Below are 12,668 nucleotides of genomic sequence, written 5' to 3' on the forward strand. Positions count from 1 at the left end.
ATGCAGTAGGTAGGTATTTTAAGTATCCGACATGTTTCGCCAGTATTGGCTTCTTCAGGGATAAGTTATTAATACCTAGAGTGCTACAGTAATTCTATGAAAGAAATATAACAATCAGTAAATATAATCGGGCAAGTAATACAATGAATACAAGAAAAATATCAAAAATTCAAATATATATATGTTTGCGAGCTGTCAGTGTAGACTGACCTCCACCACCAATCAAAGAGCACCAAGGGGACATCCTCACATATGCACCATCGGGTGGCCTAGAAGCCTCCACCCCAGAACAACCACCCAGCCAGACATTCTACAGATGGGAATGAGGTACCTGCAAGTCACCAAGGGGGTGCCACACACTTCCAGGGCTAAACCTCCAGCAAAGATCACAATAGGTAGCTGCAGGGGGCAGTAGGAAGGACCTGGCCAAATGTGTATCTAAAGAGGTATAATTATTTGCAATGAGTTCATTATCATAATTTTTATATCTTTCTAAGGGGGTCATGTGACTCCCAATAGTTAATAGAGAGATTGTATGGGACTAACATAGTCTCCAATTGATATACTTACAAAAAAATACTCTTTAAGGTGAGTAACAGGACACCAGTGGATCCTTGGCTTAGAGAAGAACTCTAAGCAGCAACAGGAGATGTATCTCTATAAGTTAAATAGACAGACGGGAAAGAATTTATGTGCCATTTATAAGATTATCTGGGGGGGAGGTGTAATTATAAGATGCACTTTAGTTAATCTGTGAGTAGATTGCACCAACAAAAAACGGACTAAGTTAACACTTGCCTTTAAGTGGATTTTATATATATCCCTGGATTGTTCTCACCCACCCTCACCTCATCCCTTTGTGTGCCTCGGTTGGCATCCCCGTACCTTCGGATGCCTAAATTTTTCTCTTCTTTTCCCTTCAAATTTCCCCTCCTCTTTTCCCTTTTTCCTCCCCATTCCCTTCCTTCCCTTCCCAATCCTCCCTTTCTTCCCCCTCTGCTTTCCCCTCTCTTGTTCTTCCTTTTCCCCTCTTTCCCCCTCTCTCCCCCCCTCCAGCTCCCCTTCTGGTTTCTCTATTGTCTTTGAGCCCCTGCACTCCGCTGTGGGGGATGTGCACCCGATCCGGTGCTCCCAGCCCCCTGTCAAGGACACATTTAGCTGTATGGACACCCAAGGGCTTTGGATCTTCCTCTGCCCGCTCCAGCCACGGCGCACTGGAAATCAATGCCTCCTTCCAGGTATCATTCTGCCTTATGCGGCGTCTGGTACCGCGTCTTGTCTGTGATGTTGTGTACATCACTATGGACACCACCGCAATGCCCTCTGGACCTTGTAGGCCTGGATGGATTTGCGGTTGGCGCATGCGCTGTGGCCTTTTTCGTCCGCTCACACGTGCGGTGATGTCAGACGCCGCACGTGTGTGGGGATCATAAGAACGCCGGTATCCCAGGCCAGCACACACGCCAGGGATGCTACAGGACACCGACGTACTGATTGTTATCTGACCCGGTAGGCACCATTATGGACCTTCAATGTTTGGGGCATAAATAGATTTACCTCTTGCTGACACTATCTTTTGCTCTCTGGCTTATCTCATTTAGTGCTATCGCTGGCTGTAGGCTCTGTCTAGCCCAGCATCTCACTGTAACATCCACTTAACGGTAAGTGTTAACTTAGTCCGTTTTTTGTTGGTGCAATCTACTCACAGATTAACTAAAGTGCATCTTATAATTACACCTCCCCCCAGATAATCTTATAAATGGCACATAAATTCTTTCCCGTCTGTCTATTTAACTTATAGAGATACATCTCCTGTTGCTGCTTAGAGTTCTTCTCTAAGCCAAGGATCCATTGGTGTCCTGTTACTCACCTTAAAGAGTATTTTTTTGTAAGTATATCAATTGGAGACTATGTTAGTCCCATACAATCTCTCTATTAACTATTGGGAGTCACATGACCCCCTTAGAAAGATATAAAAATTATGATAATGAACTCATTGCAAATAATTATACCTCTTTAGATACACATTTGGCCAGGTCCTTCCTACTGCCCCCTGCAGCTACCTATTGTGATCTTTGCTGGAGGTTTAGCCCTGGAAGTGTGTGGCACCCCCTTGGTGACTTGCAGGTACCTCATTCCCATCTGTAGAATGTCTGGCTGGGTGGTTGTTCTGGGGTGGAGGCTTCTAGGCCACCCGATGGTGCATATGTGAGGATGTCCCCTTGGTGCTCTTTGATTGGTGGTGGAGGTCAGTCTACACTGACAGCTCGCAAACATATATATATTTGAATTTTTGATATTTTTCTTGTATTCATTGTATTACTTGCCCGATTATATTTACTGATTGTTATATTTCTTTCATAGAATTACTGTAGCACTCTAGGTATTAATAACTTATCCCTGAAGAAGCCAATACTGGCGAAACATGTCGGATACTTAAAATACCTACCTACTGCATTGGCCGTTACATCTATGAGGCCAAGTGATGTGAAGCTCGCTACAGATATGTTTTTAGCATTTATGCACACCATGCTTTTGTAATTCTATTGTTTATTTTTCATAATTGTTATGTATTAATAAAAATTGTTTATTTTAATATTGGAACATATTGTGTTCTTCCTGGCACCGTCATAATCCCTATATTCCCTTTTCTCTGATTTAATCAAAATGAATAAAAAGGTTCTTCTTCACCCTGGGTTCCTTATTGTGCGATGTAGACACCGCATGTGATTCACACAGCACTGATCGCACTGCATTCCTGTGCACATCACATGGGATATCTGTGTGGTGCGATTTCAGCCATACATTTTGTATGGCTGAAATCGCATCCGCACCAAAATAGTGCAGGATGTGATTTTGGCAATCGCACCAGCGCTTTGCAAAGGAAGAGGCTTATTAGCTGCACATATCCTTACCTTACCTTTATTTTGCTCTCCTGGCACTAAAGTGAACCCACCGCTTTGCCCTGCAAAAGGAAAAAAACACGGCTGTGCTAAAGAAAACTAAACGTATCCTGTTAACAGACAAGTACTAACTGTGCCAAAATGTAATGTAAACTGGGATATCCTTATGCTTGTTGTTATAATGCTATAATGATGTTAGCTCTCAAATATAGGCTTGTGTTATTGTTAACTTGTATTCTCTCCCTGACAGAGCAGAAATGTCAGCCCAGTGTGGGGCTAAACGTCATGACACACTGTAGACATGTCCACTGCCAAAAAATGTGTTCGTTTTTGTTTAATTCGTTTGGTTTTTTTCGGGTCATTCGTTATGATCGCAATTCGTAAATTCGTAAATTCGAAAATCCGAAAAAAAGAAAGAAAATCCGAAATTCAAAAGAATGACTAACTAACTAATAATAATTAACTATTAAATTATAGGTATTGGAATTTCCTTTCAAATTTGGTTGTTAGTGAACATAACGAATACGAATTTATCTGAAGTTACGAATTGTCCGAAATAACAAATGCCGCATCTAAACAAATGGAACGGAGCAAATTAATAATAAATAATAGTGATAAAAGTTTTTATTAATATTATTGTTATTTATTATTATTAATTCATTACGTTCCAGTCATTTAGATACAGCATTCGTTATTTCGAATAATTTGTAACTTCAGATAAATTCGTATTGGTTAGGTTCACTAACAGCCAAATTTTAAAGGAGATTCCAATACCTATAATAATAGTTAGTAATAGTTAAGTTATTACTAGATAGTTATTATTTCAGATTTTAGAATTTTCGGGTTTTCGGATTTTCGAATTTAGAATTTCCGAATTTCTGAATTTTCGTATTTCCAAATGTGCAAATTTTTACATATTCGAATTTACAAATAGTCGGAAAAATTAGTTAAATGGGTTTTCGTTAATACGGATATTTCTGAATTAATGAATTTGTCGAAATTCATAACAAAACAAATTGCACATGTCTAACACACTGTCCAGGCCACTGGAAGAGCGAAAGATGTACAAAAATACATGCTTTCATTTTCTTCTTGGTGGTCCTGACAGCACTTTGTGGCAGTTTGTGATTGTATTCTATCAATACTAAACTGAGATAGGAGGCCTTATAGCCTGAGACTTTTAAGAGGGACAGAATACAAATAAACTCTGCATAGAAACCAATTAGCTTCCAGGATGTATTGCCAAAGCTTAATTAAAACGGAGCTGAAAAAAAAAAAAAATAAAAGTCAGCAGCTACAAACACTGTAGCTGCTGACTTTTAATAAGCACACTTACCTGTCCAGGGTGCCAGCCATGTCCGCCACCTGAGGCCAATCCGTCCATCGAATCAGGTCCTGGACCCGCCATTCGAACTAAGGGAAACAGGCAGTGGAGCCTTGTTTCCTACTGCACATGCAGTAGTAGTTGTGCGGCGCTTTGTGAATGGCCGGCTGTGTTCTGGGACACACACAGTTCCCAGAACACAGCACTCCCCATTCCCCAGAAGACAACGCGAGGAGGAGAAGAATGAAGATCACCGCGGAGTAGGAAGTGGCAGATTAGGACGATCTGCCTAGCAACAGCCATTTCTGGTAAGTAAAAATTTTTATTTTTTTTTTGCAGATTTTTAGGAGCATTTTTATGTTTTTTTTATTTATTTATTTTTTTTAGGGTGGACCTCTGCTTTAAACAAGCTCAAGTTAGAAGCTGATTGGCTACCATGCATGGCTGCACCAGATTCTGAGTGCACCAGCTTTAGTAAATCAAGTCCAATGTGTATGTTTCCCTGTGAGCCTGTTACAGAGGGGTGTTCATTCCCTCCACTCAGGTTTCAGGTTTCGCCCAGCTCTGTGCTCTAGCTGTGCAGTGTGTGTGACATCAGATCTACGCCCCCTGCCTTCTACTGCTGAGAAATAGCCTTTGATCTGTGTGTTTTAGGAGGATGTAGAGTAGAGAAGGCTGCAAATAGGTAGGTCCAATTTATGTGGAAGGATTTGTTTAATCTTTGTATATCACCTGAGGCTAGTCACTCCACTGGGTATATGTAAGGGTCTACAACCACCTTAATGTGCAGTAATCAATAGTCTTCAATCAGAGTTTACTGCTGAAGTCAGACCAGTGCAAAAAGGATTCTGGCTGGTTGTTAGTGATTAATAAACGTCAGGGTTAGCAGATTCTAGAACTCCTTAATTAAGACCGAATGTTCTTTTCACTATCTGATATATTTGTCATTTACCTATTTTTGAAAGTTTTACACTTTTATGGTAGTAACTTTGCTTAATTCTTCTTTTTTTTGCAGTTTATTAATCTAAAACTCTCCTCACTGTTAGTTTTTCATGACGTTTTTTTACTAATCTGTGTATAACTTGCAGCCAATAAAAGATGCCAACTCTATTGCCAGTCCAAACAAACAGGAGATATTGCATCAATGAAGCAACTTGCACATGATGGGACTCGCTGTTCCTACAAAGACCCATATAGCATTTGTGTGAGAGGAGAGTGTGTTGTAAGTATTGCTGCATTTATTTATTTACACTGGACTTGTAATATAACAATCAGAAAGCTATACCCTGAAATTACTTTGATATGCAGTTACTGTTCAACTAATTCTGTTATTCTACTGTAAATTCCATTCCTTCTCCCCTGTGTATGAAATGTTATGTTAGCCATGCATGTCAGAGGTATTTTGTTAAACCTTGTTTGTTCCATTTTCATTTAATATGATATTTTACTGTTTAAATAACATAAGGGAAATTATGTTTTGAAGTCCAGAACAGCCATATGGCTGTCGATTCACCAACATTTATATAGTTGACAAATAGCTTTTGTTTAGTGAAAAGCTTACTAAAAGTGAGATGTTAATGTGATACAGAAAGCAGCCTAAAGGACCTATTCCCTAGTTATATTACTATTGGCCGATTGGTGAACAGGCAGTCTTGGGATTCGTTTTGGATTGGCTCATTAATGTTTGTGACTATTGAAAACCAAGTGATTATTATGTGGTGCATGCTGGAAAACTCTTGAACTGACAGCCAAAGTTTTCATATATTTTAGGCTGGGTTCACACTGCCGTACAGAGCGACTCACAGCAGGGTGTCCGGTGCATCCCCGTTCACCACTTCGGGTCAGATTTCGGTCCGAACTTTTGGCTGTATTCGGATCTGAAATGGACCAGAAGACACACAGGACTCCTGTGCAATTCGCTCTGGAGCCACTCTGGAGATGTGTGAACCGGCTCCATAGAGAACAGGTCACAATCTCCTGACATGTGAATTGGATGCAGAGAAACCCTCATCCAATTTGCAATAATGTGAACCCAGCCTTATTGTTTTTTCTCTCTTCCAATCTTTATCATATACTATTTGTCTGCTTGACCATCTAAATTATTATTACTATTGTTACCATATTTATTGGGGTATAACACGCACTGGCGTATAACACGCACCCCAATTTAAGAGGGATGTTTCAGGAAAAAAAAACTTTTTTGGTCAGTGAGCATCGATGCAGCCTGATTAGTGCCCATCTGCAGCCTCAATACAGCCTAATCTGTGCCCATATGCAGCTTCAGTGCAGCCTGATCTGTGCCCATCTGTAGCCTGATCTGTGCCCATCTGCAGCCTGATCTGCGCCCATATCCCCCATCAATGCAACTCACGTTCTCATATCTCGCAGGAAATCACCGAGCCGTCATCTCCTGTTTACTCGGCAGTCACATACACAGTCCCGCCTCCGCCATCGGCTTTGGACCAGCTCCTGTGATAGACAGAACACTGGTCCATTGCCGGTGGCAGAGGCGGGACTGTGTATGTGACGTGAGAGCCAAGTTAGAGCCGAGTGGAGAGGAGATGACGGCTCAGTGAATTCCGGTGGCACTCGTTCCCCTCTGAGGTACGCTGTCGGCGTATAACACGCACCCGCTATTTTCTCCCTATTTTCAGGGGGAAAAGGTGCATGTTATACGCCGATAAATACGGTATTATTATGATTATTTTTATCAAATAACTGCCAGAATTTACTGCCTTGATGACAACTAACAAATGTTAACAAAAAGTTGATGGTTCAGGTGATATAAACCAAACAATCTTTGCATCTATGTCAAAGGTGGTAAACCAAACTTTTGGATTTGTAAATGAGTGAAGATGCCTTCATACATTCAAGTTTATCATGAATTATTAGTAGTTCTGCTTTGCCCACTCTTTTTTTATATTGCAGAAAGTTGGCTGTGACAAGGAAATTGGATCCAATAAAATAGAAGATAAGTGCGGGGTGTGTGGAGGAGATAACTCTCACTGCAGAACTGTGAAGGGAACATTTACAAGAACACCGAAAAAGACAGGTACATTCCAGACTTGAAAAATGTTTAGTATATTGTTAAGCTGTTTTCTGACTGATATGATAGCTCTGTTGGCTATAAAAAAAACAACAACAAAAAAAAAAAACAACAACAAAGGTTACTTCTGCATTTACAGCAGAGAAAGTAGTTTCTTTGTATTTTAACATTCAACATAATTCTAAAAGGGGCTTTATTTGGTAGAGATTGGTAAAATGACACAATAAGGTCACTAAATGGATACAAAGACCTGTTCATGCCATTTGAGCTTCCTATCAGCCTGCATTTTATTTGTGATCTACCATGGAGCAAAGTGTGCACCCAAGAGTGGTTGTGACAATTGGTGGAAAAGAAGCAAGGTAGAGAGAGATGATGCTGGTGTCACTCCCCCAGGGAAACTCTGAATGAGTATTGGTGTTTTTCCTGTTATCTAAGCCACTTTATCAGTTATATTTTTGGTCATTGTTATTGTTTTAAAAGTTATGTCTGGACAAAATAAAAACATAATCAATAGATCTGTGTGATACATAGATTTTTCCTGATGTTTTGTCTGTCTTAAAATAGTGCAAGTACAGAAAAGTACCTATTGGTCTACCTGAAATCCAAGGAGCCCCTAGGCTCCTATAATGAGCAGACAACTCTGCCTCTGCTGCACTGAAATCCCAGTCAGTGTTGTCAGCTCTGCTTGAATTCTCACTGGATTTATAAAAGGATCAACAGGTGTTTTTCTGCACTCATAGCATTTATCAAGAGACAACAGATGGGGAAACTTTTTATTTTTTTTTATTTTGCCCATACATTCACTTTAAGCCCTGGTTCACATTGATGCTACTTTGAAATCGTGCTACTTCACTTGAAGTAACACGATTTCAAAAATAGCAGGTCAACACGATTTCAGGTGCTACTTGGCTGACATCTATGCATGAAGTGGCACAGATGTAGGTTGCACCTGAAATCACAAAAAAAATCACAAAAAGTAGTGCAGGAACCCGTTTTCCAATCCGGGCGGCACCGCAAAGTCGGAGTCGCACTAATTTGAAAGGGTTCCATTGCAGGAAATAGGGTGTGACTTGTCATGTGATTTGGAACAGTCAAATCCTATGACAAGTCACACCAGTGTGGACGGGGGCTTGATCCTGTCATCTTTAATGTAATTTTGTTGTTGTCATCTAATAACATTATTATCCCCCCTGTCAATCCATAAAGTTTCAGACTATATCTGTACTGGCAATACAGTCATTAAACAGTTGGCCTCTTTCAACAGGGAAACAATTAAGCAAGCGGTGCCAAAAAGAAATCAAGTTACTGGAAAATGAAATTTGCAAGTATCCTCTAATCACTTACATTATTTCATTGACTATTAGTTAATATTAAACACACAGTTTAGTCCTAAATACATTTGTAACGGTTCTATTCAAACATGCTAAAGGCATTCAGAATGCATGGTAATGCATTCAAAATGCCATGGGGATATGTATCAAATTATGGAGCTTGGGCTAATTTAGGAATTAGTGGTTTTCAATGCTATGTTCACTATTTTAAATGTAGGTTCTAGATATAGTGTGGTCAGAAATCAGTTTTGAGTTAGGATGCTGTGGGTGGAATGTGCTACTTGCTAAGAGTCTGTCATCTTTCAGTTGAAGTGGACCTTGCCTCTATTGAACAATGCCACCTTGCTCACAGTTTTGAAAGCGCAGCTTTAAATCTGCACAAATATAATGTCTGAAAAGGAAAACATTATTCTGCTGAGTATTCAACTAATATGTCTGCTCCCCTGACTGCCAGCAGCTGTTCAGAAACACAAGTGGCCTTAGTATAAGGCTGAACTTTATGCGCCTTTCATTGGTGCAATAGCAATCAGTGCCAGACAATCAATGCTAGTGTTTTTTGGCAGCTTGTTCCAAGGCCAGTCTCACAATAATCCTCACCATAATACTAACACTAACCCTAACTCTCACTGTAAACCTAACATCAACCATCACAATTACATTACCCGTAACCCCAACACTAGCCCCTCACTGTAATTCTAACACTAACCCTCACAACAACCCTAACACCAACTCTCCACTGTAACCTGAACACTAACAATCCCTGTAACTCTAACACTAACTCACAATCTAATACTCCTTGTAACCCTAACACTAAGCTTCACATTGACACTACCTGTAACCCCAATATTGGTTCTTCCTGGAATTCTAATACTAACCCTCACATTACCTCTTCCTTGTAACCCTTACACTAACCCTCCCTAAAAATCCTAATGCCGCGTACACACGAGCGGACTTTTCGCCCGGACTGGTCCGACGGACCGAGTCCGGCAGACAATTCGACCATGTGCGGGCTTCATCGGACCTGCAGCAGACTTTTTCGGTCGAAAACGTAGGACTTTAGATTTGGAACATGTTTCAAATCTTTACGACGGACGAAAACTGATGCTAGGGCAGCTATTGGCTACTGGCTATCAACTTCCTTATTTTAGTCCGGTCGTACGTCATCACGTACGAATCCATCGGACTTTGGTGTGAACGTGTGTAGGCAAGTCCATTTGTTCAGAAAGTCTGTTGGAAGTCCGCCGAAAGTCCGTCGGATAGACCATCGGACCAGTCCGGTCGAAAAGTCCACTCGTGTGTACATGGCATAACACTAAGCTTTCCTTGTTACTCTATTGCTAACACTTCATTGTAATTCTAACACTAACTACCCCTGTAATTCTAATGGGCCGTACACACGATCGGATTTTTCGACGGGAAATGTTCGATGTGAGAGCGTTCTCGGAAATTCCAACCGTGTGTAGGCTCCATCAGACATTTGCTGTCGGAATTTCCGACAACAACTGTTTGAGAGCAGGTTCGCAAATTTTCTGACAACAAGACTTGTTATCGGAAATTCCGATCGTGTGTACACAATTCCGACGCACAAAAGTCCATGCATGCTCGGAATCAAGCAGAAGAGCCGTACTGGCTATTGAACTTCATTTTTCTCGGCTTGTCGCGTGTTGTACGTCACCGCGTTCTTGACATTCGGAATTTTGGACAACATTTTTGTGACCGTGTGTATGCAAGACAAGTTTGAGCCAACATCCTTCGGAAATAAATCCACGGTTTGGTTGTCGGAATGTCCTATCGTGTGTACATAGCATTACACTAAGTCACATTCTAATCCTCCCTGTAACCTTAACATTTAAACTCACAATTACACTACCTGTAACCCCAAAAATAGCTTTCCCTGAAATCCTAACAAAAGCAAGGTGTAAACAGGACTGAAAGCTAACCATTTTATTTAGTGACAGGGGCTTTGACTGGCGTTCAGAGAGCTTTAACAAAGCGTGTCTGAAACCATGTTTTGAAGCAAGTGTAAACTAGCCCTAACTCACATATTAATCCACCCTGTAACCCCTACACTATCTTTCCCTGTAGCCCTAACCTAAGTCTTACTATAACACTACCTGCAACCCAAACACTACCTAGCCCTGTAACCCTAACGTAGCACTGACCCTCACAACAACCTATAATCCCAACACTACCTCTACCTGTAAGTCTTATGCCCTGTACACACGGTCGGATTTTCCGACGGAAAATGTGTGATAGGACCTTGTTGTCGGAAATTCCGACCATGTGTGGGCTCCATTACACATTTTCCATTGGAATTTCCGACACACAAAGTTTGAGAGCTTGCTATAAAATTTTCCGACAACAAAATCGGAAAATGACAGAAATTCCGATTGTGTGTACACAAATCCGACGCACAAAGTGCCACGGAATGTCCGATCAATGTTGGACCGTGTGTACAGGGCATTACACTAACTTTCCCCAATGTTTACATTGTTTGCATGTTCACTTTTATTGCACCAAAGTCCAATATACCTGTGGCGAAAAATAGAGCTAGAATTGACTAATTAGGCCCTTTGCACATTTTGTAAGCAATTTGCCAGATTCAAGCATGGTTTATGGAAATTGGGTAAGGATTGGACTATGTCAGGATTTCCTTAGCAGAGATGATAAATCCTTCTGACCATTTCAACTTGCTGGAAACTCTCTGTGCAGGCAGAAATGTATCAGTCATTTTTCTAACTAGAAAAAGGAAGCAATTTGCTCACTTTGCACCGCTAAAACAGACAATGCAATGGGGTTAATTTATTAAGACTGGAGAGTGCAAAATCTGGTGTATCTCTGCATAGAAACCAATCAGCTTACAGTTTTTTTTTTGTTATCAAAGCTTAATTGAACAAGCTGAAGTTAGAAGCTGATTGGGTGTCATGCACAGCTGTACCAGATTTTGCACTCCAGTTTTAGGCTGGGTTCACATATATGTGAATTGATTGTCTTTTGATCTGCATCCAATTTGCATGATATGTGAACTGACAGCCTTCTCTATGGAGCCGATACACATATCTGCAAGCCGGCTGTGGTGCATTATTAAAAAGAGTCTTGTGCATTTTTCAGTCTTGTTCAGATGTGATTTCAAGTAAAAATTCATGCCTGAATCACACCTGAACCGGTGAACAAAAACGCACCGGACTCCTTTTGAAAATCGCTCTGAAACCATGGCCAGATATTGCGTGAACGGAGCCTTAGTAAATCAACCCCATTATGTTGTATCCTGTTGCATATCCTGTTGCTCTAAGTAAGACATGTGCTTGTCTGTGGCTACCGTACAGAGAAATCTGTTAAGCTGATTAGTTGGCCTCTTGTTTAAGAGCCAGCCAATATCTCAGTGCAGGGGCCTAGCCAGGGGTGTGCTGTGCAGATTTAACAGCTGTGAGCTTTGAAAAGTTTTTTTTTTTTGTCCATCTTTGGGTTTGTGTACAAGGGCTCTGAGGCAAGTCAGAGCACTTTCACATACTTTCAGAGAAATGTAGTTTGGTTTACAGATTAGTTTGAATTTCTATATATTTTGTTCTTACTTTTTTTTTGTTTGCATTTTCATTATTTATATGGGGAATATAACTCAGATGCAGAATAGGATATTAGCATTTACCCAAAAGCAAAGCAAATATATATAAAAAAAATGAACATAGCAGAATAAGAGCCAGTTAAAAATGTTAAAAGTTCAAACTTTGAATTCCCAATACTCTAAACTATTTTTAGATTGGAGTATTACCCAAGTAATGATCAGAGGGTACCACATAAAGACAGGAATGTATTTTTATTTATTTCGGGCTTTTGGCTGTAACTTGGAGCAAATGGCGATTTTTGCCAATTTTTATTTAATCAGGTTTTTGACCAGACTTTGCTGCTTGCAAGGACTCATTTTTGTAATCCATACATGTAAATATAAATAGAATTTAAAAAAACTTCCTGTTTGTGGCCATATTTGAGAATAAATGAGAATTAAATCGTTATGTATAGGAGAAAATTAAATGGATTAGATATCCCTAAATATTCGCCATACATAA

The 12,668-nt window shown here is 40.3% G+C and overlaps 1 protein-coding gene across 1 annotated transcript in view; it reads left to right on the forward strand.

Annotated features, from left to right (window-relative positions):
* The window catches only part of ADAMTS3 (ADAM metallopeptidase with thrombospondin type 1 motif 3), a 280,263-nt gene that overhangs the window by 193,333 nt on the left and 74,262 nt on the right, over positions 1-12,668 (forward strand). The window contains exons 14-15 of the mRNA XM_073600537.1: positions 5,316-5,449; positions 7,156-7,279. Of these exons, the coding sequence (XP_073456638.1) occupies positions 5,316-5,449; positions 7,156-7,279 (258 nt within the window). The remainder of the gene's footprint in view (positions 1-5,315; positions 5,450-7,155; positions 7,280-12,668) is intronic.

Source organism: Aquarana catesbeiana, linkage group LG01, assembly GCF_042186555.1.
Source record: "Aquarana catesbeiana isolate 2022-GZ linkage group LG01, ASM4218655v1, whole genome shotgun sequence".
Classification (NCBI taxonomy): Eukaryota; Metazoa; Chordata; class Amphibia; order Anura; family Ranidae; genus Aquarana; species Aquarana catesbeiana.